At 51.5% G+C, this 12,446-nt stretch overlaps 2 protein-coding genes across 2 annotated transcripts; one reads left to right on the forward strand and one right to left on the reverse strand.

Annotated features, from left to right (window-relative positions):
* Positions 1-1,028: 1,028 nt before the first annotated feature.
* YRDC (yrdC N6-threonylcarbamoyltransferase domain containing) lies at positions 1,029-4,634 on the forward strand. Its single transcript, XM_040231677.1, has 5 exons — positions 1,029-1,439; positions 2,004-2,118; positions 2,230-2,349; positions 3,378-3,520; positions 3,862-4,634. The coding sequence occupies exons 1-5, from the start codon at positions 1,057-1,059 to the stop codon at positions 3,929-3,931; spliced, it is 831 nt and encodes a 276-aa protein (XP_040087611.1). The 5' UTR covers positions 1,029-1,056; the 3' UTR covers positions 3,932-4,634.
* A 45-nt stretch (positions 4,635-4,679) lies between these two features.
* Positions 4,680-10,848, reverse strand: MANEAL (mannosidase endo-alpha like). Its single transcript, XM_040231701.1, has 2 exons — positions 10,778-10,848; positions 4,680-7,009 (listed from the first exon to the last, which is right to left on the reverse strand). The coding sequence occupies exons 1-2, from the start codon at positions 10,846-10,848 to the stop codon at positions 6,373-6,375; spliced, it is 708 nt and encodes a 235-aa protein (XP_040087635.1). The 3' UTR covers positions 4,680-6,372.
* Between the last annotated feature and the right edge of the window lie 1,598 nt (positions 10,849-12,446).

Raw genomic sequence — 12,446 nt, forward strand, 5'->3', positions numbered from 1 at the left:
GCTAGCAGAGCTGCCTCCCCAGGCTGACAGCCAAATACCAGCCATTGCCAGTGAAGACTGGCCCCTTCATTGAAAGGGAGTTGTTCAAAGTCCAGCCACCAGCCCCGGGGAGGGAGAGAAGATGGGACGCCCGGCTCAGGGGTGGTCAGGGCCCCGCAGCTCCATCGCTAGCATCCTTCGGAAAGCCACCTCTGGAGGAGACAGCTGGCTGGGAGGGCGCTCCAGGTTTGGCTGAGACATTCTGATTGGAACAGGGTAAAAAAAAAGAAAAGAAAAAGTGAGGTTGGGAGGAAAGGCCTTGGATTAGGCCCCGAAAGAGATGGCCATTTGGCATATGGATAGCACTTAACTTTTTCAAAGCCTCTCGTCCAGATGAGAGGCAGTAGGGGGTAAAGCGGTGGGGACACTCGTCCACTCTCCAGGGGAAGCCAGGGCTTAGCAAGTGCGGCCAGTGGGCAGTCCCCACCTCCCAGCCCCAGCCCGGGGTGGGCACTGACCCCGCTACCAGCCGGCTCCGGGCGCCGGCGGCCCAGCTGCCGCAGCATCTCCTCGCAGGCGGCGATGGTGTCCAGGAGCTGCCGCTGCCGCTGCTCCACGGCGTCCAGCAGCTGCTGGGCGCGCTCATCCCGGGGCGGCTGCGGGAGTGGCCTCCCGCCGAGCCCCAGCCCCGCCTTCCCACGGTCCACGCCGGCAGCCTCCCTGTCCGGGAGAGAGCGAGACAGACGGTGAGGGCCGGCGCTTGCGCCGGGTCAGAACCCCTTCCCCCCGCCCCGACGGGCCCCCTCTCACCCCCGTGACCAGTCTGAGCCCGGGCCCCATTCCATCTCCGCCTGCGCGGCCCGACCACCGCCCCCCTTTCGGCCGCCCCCACCCCCCGGCCCCCAGCGCTGCGCTAGGACTCCGCAAAGCAGCGCCCCGCCCCGTCCCCACCGGTCTCCTTCAATCCTCTTGGGGGTCGCGGTCCCTTTAAGTTGCCCGGCGCGGGGGTGGGGCCGAGCCTCCTGGACCGGAAGAGCACTGGACGCGTCACTTCCTCCCGGAAGCGGGCCTGGGCGGATGTCTCCGGCACGCCCGTGCAGGGGGCTGAGGGCCGCGGTGGCTACCAGCATGGGGTTGAGCGAGGGGCCGGCGGGCTCAGCCCGGAGCGGTCGCCTCCTTCGCCCGCCTAGCCCGACGCCGGGGGCCCGGGTGTTGCGGCTCCCGGGGAGCGGGGCCGTGCGGGCCGCAAACCCGGAGCGCGGCGGCTGGACCGAGGCGCTGCGGGCCGCCGTGGCCGAGCTGCGCGCAGGCGCCGTGGTGGCCGTCCCCACCGATACGCTGTACGGCCTGGCCTGCTCGGCGAGCTGCTCGGAAGCACTGGGCGCCGTGTACCGTATCAAGGGCCGCAGCGAGACCAAGCCCCTGGCCGTATGCCTGGGCCGCGTGGCCGACGTCTACAGGTGAGGCCGCCCCGACCCGGCCCCGCTGGGGGCGGCACCGCGGGAGGGGTTTCCGGTGACAGGCTTGGGAGACTGAGGCGCAGAGAGCGGGAGGGGCTTGTCCAGGCTCACCCAGGAATCCGGAACTGGAAATGTGTATGGAGCACTTAGTGTCTGCCAGGCCGTGAACGTGATCGGGGACTCGGCGCTGAAAGAGGCAGGAGAAGGCCCTATTCTCCTGGCGTTTTTTGTGATACTGGGGTGGGGGTACTCCTACGGCTTAAGAAAAAAGGAGGGGGAGCACGGTAGCTTAAATTAACAGAGGGAGTATTTTGAAGAAAATAAAACTCGGAGGGCGGTAGCGGTGCAGCTGTTGTAGTCTCCCAGACCAGAGACCTGTGGGATCCAAGCCTGGGGTGCGCCTCTGAAGCCCTGCCTTCTGCTCAAGCTCTTGGGGCTGAAAAGGGAAGACAGGCGGATCCCATTGTAGTCCCTCAGGTCACCTTTCCTAGATCTTCCTGGGTTCTGGAATAGGACCAGCAGCGCCTTTCATTTGGTTGGATTTGCGCCCCCTTTGTTTCCCAGGTACTGCCATGTGAGAGTACCTGACAGGCTCCTGAAGGACCTGTTGCCAGGACCGGTGACCCTGGTGATGGAACGCTCAGAGGAGCTCAACAAGGACCTGAATCCTTTCACTCCTGTGAGTCAGATTTTCTCTTGTGTCCTGCCATTGGCTTTCGCTAGAATCCGTGCCAGGCCCATTCCCCACCCCTTCCAACCTTTTTATGACCCCTTTCTTCTTGCCTCATAGCTTGTAGGCATCCGGATTCCTGACCACGCCTTCATGCAGGACTTGGCCCAGGTGTTTGGGGGGCCACTCGCTCTCACCAGTGCCAACCTCAGCTTCCAGTCCAGCTCTCTGAATGTTGAGGTGAGAGTAAACCCAGTCCTCCCTGCAGAAACATCAGCCAGGCCACAGTTTCCTTTGAGCAGGGCAGATGGGGGCAGATGATGATGGTTCACTGGAATTGCCTGGCAGGAAAGCCACCCTTTTGGTTTAATAGTAGGAAGTGTGCCCATTTGGTAGGGGTGGGAGAAATCCAGCATAACCTCAGAAAAGTTTTAAAGTTGGAGAATCAAGGGAGAGAATTGTTTTTTTTTTCATAGTGTCTTTTTAACAATAATAGACATCATAGCATGTTTTTTTTTTCCACCACCCCCCCACCCACCCCCAGCAGAAGACTGAAAAATTAAGTCACTTATCCCAGGGACTCCTTTTTCTGTTCTCTTAGCTCTGCCACAAGCTAGGTCATTTAACTAGGGCTATAGTGTTAGTAGTCTGACCTTTTAAGGCAGAGTTTCTTCTGAACTGTATAGACCAGAACTCAGAAGCTGCTGGTTAAGCCTCACACCTGGTTTGGGAAACTCCTTCCATAGCCCAGGGATTGAGTGCCAATGGCATGCACTTGCTGAGTCTACCTGTTTTCGCTACCCTGATCCAGAGTCCTGCTGAGATTCAGGATTAGAGTGGTAGGGCTGAAGGGGCCCTTAGTGACTATCTAGTCCAGCCCTTTTATAGCCCTGGATAAAATAACTTGCATACAGTCACACAGAGTTTGGTGGAAAGTCAACGGTAGAGCCTACAGCTTTGGATTCCCACCGAGGTCTCCAGTCATTTTACTCCTACCTCCCAAACTGAAGCAGTGTGTGGAATTTCCTCTTGCCATAGTAAGATTGTCTTTAAGCTCTCAATAGGTGTTCCTTGGGGTGCTAACGTGGGGAGCTCCAAACCTCATAGGATGTGGTATCCTGGGTACAAATGCAGTGTCTTTGTTACAGCTGACCCCGAGTTTCCTTCCCCTGCTTAGAGGAAGATGCCTGCTGCTTTAGAGCTGTGTGGCCTCTGCATATATGCCCTGTGTATGGTGTGACATTGCAGCTGCCTCTCCCTCTTCTCAGGAATTCCAGGACCTGTGGCCTCACTTGTCCTTGATCATTGATGGGGGACCAATTGGGGACGGCCAGAGCCCAGAGTGTCGACTAGGTTCAACTGTGGTTGACTTGTCTGTGCCTGGAAAGTTTGGCATCATTCGTCCTGGTTGGTGAGTCTCTTTTTTTTTTTTTCCTGTGGCACAGGGGTAGGATTTGAGCGGGGGTTGTGAAATGCAATTTACAAAAGTGCCTTGACCAGGAGAGGAAAAAAAAAAAGGTTGTCCCTCCTGTCTTGCCCTGAGTAGGGTGGGAAGTTTGGAGAGGTGGTGGGTGGAGTGGAACTAAGTTTGCTAGTGTTTGTGTGCTGGCTTTTTCAGGATTCAAAGGCTCCATCATGGGTTTGATGAACAGAGCATATTACAAAGAGTTTAGAGGTCCCTGATCTCCAGACTCTGGTGGGCTTGGGGCTTTAAGAAGTCAAACCCTAACTTGTCCTCCATTTCCTCCTCAGTGCCCTTGAAAGTACTTCAGCCATCCTCCAGGAGTATGGGCTGTTCCCCTCACATGGATCCTGCTTGTGACATTCTGGAGGAGGGAAGGCCCAGTGACTGGTGCTGGACACTATGTGTCTGACCACTGGTAGTTGGCAAAGCCTCATTTGCAGAGGCTGCTAGGGCTATACTGTTAGTAGTCTGACCTTTTAAGGCAGAGTTTCTTTCTGAACTGTATAGACCTGAACTCAAAAGCTGCTGCTTAAGCCTCACACCTGGTTTGAGAGGTTATAAGAAGTCCATTCCTAGGATGGCCAGGTTTCTTCTTCCTTTGATTTTTGAAAAATAAATAATCAGTTTGCAATCTAATGAGAGCCTCTTCTCTGGTGGGTAGTGGCATTTAAGGTCCAAATCAGCTAATGCATCAGTTGATGCTTTTTTAAGAGTCTCAAGTGACCAAAGGCACTTTGTGCTTCTGAAGTTGGATCCAGGTTAGGATAAAACCTGTGGAGCCATAGGCCAAATACTACTTCCTCTGAACCAGGGCTGGTTCTGTGCTGTAATTGCCTGGCAGAGTCATCATTTTTGTCTAATGATGGGAAGTAAGCTCGGTTGGGAAGGGGTGTCCAAATTATTGAAGAATGTTGGAAAACCTCTGCTGTTCTTTTTAGCCACTTTTTTCTTATTCATAATACAAATTATAATTTCTTATACCTGTAATACCTTTATTTAAATCCAGTGTCTACTCTGCAGCCTTTATATATAAAGTATTAAACATAATTATTGTTGGGCATTTGAACTTTGTTTTTTCTTTAATAGAAAAGAATGCTATTAAACATCTTTGTAAATGTTTTATTTTTCTTCTTTTGAATTATTTCCTTGGTGTAGGATTACTGGGTCCAAGTATATGGACATTTTTATGGCTCTTGATACAGGTTAGCCTTCAAAACAACTGAATCAAGTTGCATTACCATCAGCAGTGTGTGAGAATTACTGCCCCTTCCCCCTGGTCTGACTGTACTTTTAGTGTTTTTAAAAATGTGTATGTGTGAGATGAAGCCTCATTGCCACTCCCTTGTAAATTATTCCAGGTCACCATCCAGCCCTTTTCACCTGTCCCTGCCTGCCTTGGTTTCTTTCCCCAACCAAATCACAGCAAAGTGACCAGGCCTGCCCCATCCATTGGTGGGCTTTAGTACCTGTTACTAAACAGGTACTGGGGAATCCTTGTGGTGACCAGTAGGGCCCACTTCCTCCCCTCCCCTATCATATCCCAGTTCTCAGAATTAGGATTCAGTCTTAAGCCCATAAACTCAATACAGTGGTTTCGAATGCATGTTTTCAAGTAGATCTTAAGAATCTTGCCAAGAGGGTATCCCAGGGCCTGCTTTGAGGATCCCTGCAATTAGCATATTAGTTTGTAAATAAGCCTTGGTTTGCTAAATATTCCCTCTAGAAGTCCTGTTGAAACTACTAATTTCTTAAGCAAACTCGGCTTTTCCATTGTGTTAATGTGGTAGCCAGCCCATCCCACTTGTCAGTTCATCACAGAATCTGACTGAGGGGTCAGAGTGTGTTAACCTGAAGGGAGCAAAAGAAAAGCTGGCTGGAGAATAGGAACAACACGTCATATTTAATACAAATCACAGTAGCACTGAAAACGGCTTTAGTGAGTGGGCCTCATTCAATTCAGGCAGCTAATGGGGAGGGGGTGTCCTAGTCCTCTCCTGGAGCTAAATACTCATCTAGGAAAGTGAAAGCTCTGGAGCACAGAGGTGTTTTCTTCGAGGAAAATGTGAACTCCCAGCAGTGGGCAAAGCTGAAAAAAGGAAAAACTCATAGCTGTGCTTAGGCACTAGCTACAAGGCCACACCAAATAAGGAATAAGGAAAGCTGGCTCCTGTAAGTTTAGGAAGACAGGAACCATTCCTGGTCATGTTTTCCCCCAGCAGCTGGCACGTGGTAAGGTGTTTGCCAAGGGTGTGTTGAATAAATGTGTGAATGCTCAGGATTATATCCTGATAATCAGGTCTGGGAATCTACTGGGAAGAGCTTAAACTGAGAATTTTCCCTTTTATAAAGTCTTAAGTATGGTTTCTTAACTTGGGGAAGACAGCCGATGCAGGAGGGAGGCCTGGGGAGGACGCAGGCTGGCAGAAGCAGGTGCTTGCTGGCCCAGAGCCCTGACACCTTCTACGAGCAGTGACTTGGTGACTCCACAACACCAACCAGCTGAGTTCCAAGCTAGAAGGAATTGTTTAAAGTGTTCCGACTGATGACATGGAGCTCCCTGGGGCTAAGTGCAGTCCCCTGCCAGTCCCTGGGGTTCCCACTCTGGAACACCCCCTAGTTTACCCATCCCTGCAGGACACCCACCTAGCTCTGTTTCCCATGGGCCCTGACTTGATGGGCCCAGAAGCACCTAGCTGCTGACTTGGGAGCAAGTGCCTATAACCTCAGCCGAGCCCCATGTGGTGCCATCTTCCAGAGAGGCTGGGATTAAGCTCCTCCCGCCCTGGCTTCGAGGCGCCTCACATCAGCCACTGCTCCTTCTCTTTGATGAAGTGCTCCGCCCAGCGGCGCGTCAGCTCCAGGTACAGGCTGGGCTGATGAGGCAGGTAGTCCAAATACAGCCGAGTCGGCGTCTTCTTGGGAATGGCCTTCTCAATCTGGGTGCCCTCATGCCACTCATTGAAAGAGGTGATAGAGACAATCTCAGGCCTCACAGTCAGGGCTGCCTGCAGGGCCGTCTCATAGTACTTGCCATTGACCCTGTTCCGCGTATTGTGGTTGTTCCAAGGCCTGATGCTGGTGTCAATGTAGCCAGGCCCCACGCTGGGAATGAACATGAGGTTGTTGGCATCGCAAAAGTTCTTCACAGCTTTCCAGTTCTGATGGGAGGAGCCGAAGGAGAAACCGTTGGAGGCGAAGTAGGTGTACATGCCGTCAAATCCAGCAGCCAGGATGTCATGGGTGTGGCCCTCCTCCACCAGCAGTGCTATGAAGACCCCATCATAGGGGGTGTTGCGGATTGAGTGGGGCCCATTCGGCGTCAGGAGGTGGGCCCAGGCCTCAGGGGACGTCAGGTAGGAGTCGTAGATATAAAAGAGCGGGAGGCTCTTACCCATGCTGTTCTTGTAGCGGTAAAATGCGCCGTGGGAGCCATACCTGAGGAGCCGGAAGAAGAAAGGGCTGAGCCAGCAGCCTAAGAGGAGAGGAGCCCACACACCCAGAGGGCTGGCCACAGATGAGGCCTTTCCTGATGCCCAAGCACAACTTTGGATCCAGCTGGACTCCACAGTTGGACTCATCGTGCCTCTAAGCAAGAACCCAGTTCTCCCCCTCCCCCCAGCTTTGTCGTTCCTCTATTGAAGCCTCACTTCCCTGTCCCAGGACTTCCCTGGTAGCTCAGACAGTAAAGAATCTGCCTGCAATGTGGGAAACCCAGGTTTGATCCCTGGGCCGGGAAGATCCCCTGGAGAAGGGAATGGCAACCCACTCCAGTATTCTTGCTTGGAGAATTCTGTGGACAGAGGAGCCTAGTGGGCTACAGTCCATGGGGGTTGCCAAGAGTCTGAGTGATTAACACAACAAATTACAACCGTTCATCCCTGCCCCAGGCCAAGCGTCCACCATCTTCCATCTGGACTATACTGACAGCCACCTAACTGGTCTCCAGGCTCCTACTTCCATCTCCCTATAATCCAGCCTCTTATTTATTTTTTGGCTGTGCTTAATCCAGTCTCTTTTTAAAGTGTGAATCAGATCTCACCTCTCCTTACTGAGACCAGCAAAGCCCCACCCACTTGGTCTGGCCTGCCCACCTCCATTCCTGCTATGACCCCATCTATCTCTACATTCCAGCTATACTGGCTGCTGTCAAAGTTGTCCCATCAAATGGCCTTTGCATCTGACAGCCCTCTTCGTGGGGTTTTCTCTCTGTCCCAGATCTCTGCACAGCTGACTCCTCATTAAGTGCTGGCTCATATGTCTTAGAGAAGCTCACTTGACCACTCATTCTAAAGCCATTTCTTGGGCACATTCTTAACACATTACTCTGCTTTACCCTGTTATTACTTTTTCATAGTATGGGTCACTATTTGTTTTGTTGTGTATAACTACTGTCTGGCCCACTGTACCCCAAACACACACTAGGTTGTAAACTCTGCTAGCCCTACACATTGCTAAACAACTGGGACTTAGGACAGTGCCTGGACACTTGGAGGGCACTCGATAAATATTTTTTGAATGAATAAATGAATGATAGATGCAAGCCATTTACAAGCCACTTTTCACATATATTAGCTTATGTATCTCTCACAAAAGGCTTCTCTGGTGGCTCCATGGTAAAGAACTCGCCTGCCAATGCAAGAGATGCAGGTTCGATCTCTGGGTCAGGAAGATCCCCTGGAAAAGGAAATGGCAACCCTCCAGTATTCCTGCCTGGAGAATCCCATGAACAGAAGCCCGGCAGGCTGTGATCCATGGGTTAAAAAAGAGTCAGACACGACTTAGTGACTAAACAACTCTCACAAGGCTCAAAGGTTAAGAGGCTTGCTTCTAATCACAAAATGGAGACCACAGAATCAGAATTCAACCCCAGCTTGCTGTCCCCAAGCCCAGTACTGTTTCATTCTTTTTAGATGCTGGGGACACAGGCATTCTGCACTTTTGTCCCTTGGCCTACACCTCCAAACCTATCCCTGCCCCCATTTTGATCCCCACCCAAATCCAAGCTCTGGAGCCTTACGTGTCAATAATGTACTTGATGTTGTCATGCAGAGTGATGTCATCTCGGCCCTTGTAGGGTTGGATGTGGAAGGCCACCTGCCACAGACACAAGGGACATTGGTCAGGTGAGCGTCTGTCCAGGGGCAAAACCTACGAAGCCTGTGCTCCAGCCATGGCCTGAGGAAGAGGCAGCATTCAGGAGACCTGGCAGTGGTGGGCACAATGGAAATAAAAGCAATCACTGCCCTTCAGGCCCAAAAAAGAGGAGTAAGAAGTTTCCCCACCTCCCACAGCAGAGCCTTAGGAATCATTCCGATGGGCTACTGCAAGCTAATAGATTTCAACTTAGTGTGCCAGCTCCCAGTGATCAGCACTAGCTGCCTGAAACTACGGCAAGTTTGATCTGGTTTGATCTTGCAGTCTAAGGGTCTCTCAAGAGTCTTCTCCAGCACCACAGTTTGAAAGCATCAATTCTTTGGCACTTAGCCTTCTTTATGGTCCGACACTCACATCTGTACATGACTATGGGAAAAATCAGCTTTGACCAGCCAGAACTTTGCCAGCAAAGTAATGTCCCTGCTTTTTAATATTCTGTCTAGGTTTGTCATGGCTTTTCTTCCAAGGAGCGAGCATCTTTTAATTTCATGGCTGCAGTCACCATCTGCAGTGATTTTGGAGCCCTAGGAAATAAAATCCATCACTGTTTTCACTTTTTCCCCTTCTATTTGTCATGAAGTGATGGGATCAGATGCCATGATCTTAGTTTTTGGATGTTGAAGTTTAAGCCAGCTTTTCACTCTTCTCTTTCACTCTCATCAAGAGTCTCTTTAGTTCCTCTTCACTTTCTGCCATTAGAGTGATATCATCTGCATATCTGAGGTTGTTGATATTTCTCCCAGCAAACTTGATTCCAGCTTGTGATTCAAACAGCCCAGCATTTCACATGATGCACTCTGCATGAAGTTAAATAAGCAGGGTGACAATATACAGGCTTGACGTACTCCTTTCCCAATTTTGAACCAGTCCATTGTTCCGTGTATGCTTCTTGATCTGTATACAGGTTTCCCAAGGTGACAGGTAAGGTGGTCTGGTATTCCCATCTCTTTCAGAATTTTCCAATTTGTTGTGATCCATACAGTCAAAGGTTGTAGCATAGTCAATGAAACAGAAGTAGATGTTTTTGTGGAATTCCTTGCTTTCTCCGTGATCCAATGAATGTTGGCAATTTGACCTCTGGTTCCTCTGCCTTTTCTAAATCCAGCTTGCATATCTGGAAGTTCTTGGTTCATGTGCTACTGAAGCCTGGCTTTAAGTATTTTGAGAAGTACCTTGCTAGCATGTGCTTGCTGGTGCTGCTAAGTCACTTCAGTTGTGAAATGAGCATAACTGTACAGTAGTTTAAACATTTTTTGGGTATTGCCCTTCTCTGGGATTGGAATGAAAACTGACTTTTTCCGGTCTTGTGGCCACTGCTGAGTTTTCCGAATTTGCTGGCATTTTGAGTGCAGCACTTTGACACCATTGTCTTTTAGGATCTGAAATAGCTCAGCTGGCATTCCATCACCTCCACTAGCTTTGTTCGTAGTGATGCTTCCTAAGGCCCACTTGACTTCACCCTCCAGGCTGTCTGGCTCTCCGTGAGAAACCACATCATCGTGATTATCTGAGTCATTAAGACTTTTTCATAGTTTCTCTGTGTATTCTTGCCACCTTTTAAAATCTCCTCTGCTTCTGTTAGGTCCTTACCATTTCTGTCCTTTATCATGCCCATCCTTGCATGAAATGTTCCCTTGATATCTCCAATTTTCTTGAAGAGATCTCTAGTCTTTCCCATTCTATCATTTTCCTCTATTTCTTTGCATTGTTCACCTAAGAAGGCTTTCTTATCTCTTTTTGCTATTCTCTGGAACTCTGCATTCAATTGAGTATATCTTTCCCTTTCTCCCTTGCCTTTCTCTTCTCTTCCAAGTGATATTTATTTAGTATCCCATTTATCCTCTATTTATTTTTCCCAAAGTATTTTTTCCAGAACTCAAAAAATAAAGAGTGACACAGGCCGTATTTATTAGATCCCTGTGTCCCAGCATCACACTTACTATGTATATGCATACCTGGACTAATGCCAAGAGGCGCCATCTCTGTGGTGGAGGAAGGGACATCTCCAGCATGGGCTAGAGAGCGTTTGACCTCTTCTTGGAGACTCACCTGGATGTTGTACTGATGGGCGGTGTCCAGAATGGCAGGCACCAGGTCATCCGAGGGTTCTCCGTTATCATCAGCCATGCCGGGTGGGTACCAGGACAGGACAAGGACGCCTGAGACACAACACAGAGGATACTTCAGAGACACACAATACCTCACAACAGAGATTTGCTTCCTCACAAACCATCTCCAACTGCCAAATGGTTTCTGAATGAAATCTTGACTGATGCTCCTGCCAGGTTCTTTTCTTGCAGGTCAGATCCCTGAGCCGGCAGCCCTGGAGCTGTCCACGCCTGAGGTGCTGAAGCTCTATGGCTGCAGGAACCCTGATGTTCCAGGCCAGGAAGGAGCCTTAGAGCCCAGCCAGCCTTTGGCCTGCATTAGCAAGTAGTTAAACAAAGGGGAATGGGTGGACAATGCCTCATCCACCTGGAAGATAGGAATCCACAGCCCTGTCTCTGGAGGAGAGGAGTATCTCTGAGGGAGAGGAGCCCTGAGTAGAGGTCATTTTACCCTTCTTGTGGAAATAACATTTGTCTCAACTGTCAACCCTCTGTCTGTCCTGAGGGACAGCCTCTGTGCTATTTTTGAATACATCCCACCGTTGTCTCTGGCATTCAGTTCCCCCCTCCTCCACACTCATTAACCGTTTCCAGAGAAATTGAAATGTACTGTAAAATCCAGCAGAAATCAGTGACAAAATCTGAAATGTCAGCTTCCCCACCCCAGCCTGCCTACAGATGGACTTCTATCCAAGCAGAGTATCTGATGAAAGAGCCCCCAGGCCCCTTAACTGCAAATAGAACAGGGTCTGTCATACAACATGTGCAAACTTCCCTTTCTGCTGCCAGAAAAAGTAGGAAGGGCTGAGGCTCTACCCTGGTCTGAAAGCAGAGGCCATCCCAGGTGCTACTGCTTTGAACTCCAGACTCCTTTGGGGCCAGAATACCCAGGGCTCACTTACCCAAACCTAGAAGCCCAACAGACATGAAGACTGCCCTCCTCTCCTCACTGTCCCTGGGACAGCCCTGGTGCAAACGCCTTCTACTGACCCTCCCAGCAGCTCCGCCCTCGGAAAGGGCACTGGAATTGGGAAGTGGAGGTGAAGGGTGGTTGTCAGAGGTGGAGGGGTCGGAATACAAGAGATGGGGGCGGTGCCTCTTGGTGAGCATGGAATTAGAGTTCTGGAAGAGAAGGGGTAAGAAGCCAGGCTGAGTGAGGGGGACCAAAGGCCCGGTGATAGGAGGAGTGGAAGTTGAGGTGTGGGAACGAAGAAGGGCGAGGCTGGGGCCCGAGCGATGGGGGCGGGGGGAGCTCACCGATGGCGGCTTCCTTCAGCTGGGTCATGTGCTCCCGTAGCACGTCGGGGTCCCGGGAGCTGTAGGGCCCCAGTTCCGGGTAGAAGCTGGAGCCCAAGTCATCAGGAGGGCTGTGGCGGCCGCGGGGGTAGCTGGCCGAGATCTTGGGGTCCCAGTGCGGCACCATGACGTGGTCCCAGTGAATGTAGTGGCCTTCGCGCCCGGGATTCCCGTACCACGAGTAGTAGAAGGCGTGCAGGTCCGAGTAGACGCTCAGACTCTGCCCCGGGGCGGGCTCGGCCTCCGCTGGGGCCGGCCCTGGGGAGCTGCCCGGGCCCGCGGTGCGGGGCGGCGGCGGCGGCGGCGCGGCGGGG

Source organism: Oryx dammah, unplaced genomic scaffold (assembly GCF_014754425.2).
Source record: "Oryx dammah isolate SB20612 unplaced genomic scaffold, SCBI_Odam_1.1 HiC_scaffold_28, whole genome shotgun sequence".
Lineage (NCBI taxonomy): Eukaryota > Metazoa > Chordata > Mammalia > Artiodactyla > Bovidae > Oryx > Oryx dammah.

Coding starts and splice junctions, on each gene's coding strand:
- YRDC (XM_040231677.1), top strand. CDS start 1,057: ATGTCTCCGGCACGCCCGTGCAGGGGGCTGAGGGCCGCGGTGGCTACC. Junction 1,440..2,003: donor CGCGTGGCCGACGTCTACAG/GTGAGGCCGCCC, acceptor TTTGTTTCCCAG/GTACTGCCATGTGAGAGTAC. Junction 3,521..3,861: donor GGCATCATTCGTCCTGGTTG/GTGAGTCTCTTT, acceptor TTTCCTCCTCAG/TGCCCTTGAAAGTACTTCAG.
- MANEAL (XM_040231701.1), bottom strand. CDS start 10,848: ATGATAACGGAGAACCCTCGGATGACCTGGTGCCTGCCATTCTGGACA. Junction 7,010..10,777: donor CCCATCAGTACAACATCCAG/GTGAGTCTCCAA, acceptor CCGGCTCCTCAG/GTATGGCTCCCACGGCGCAT.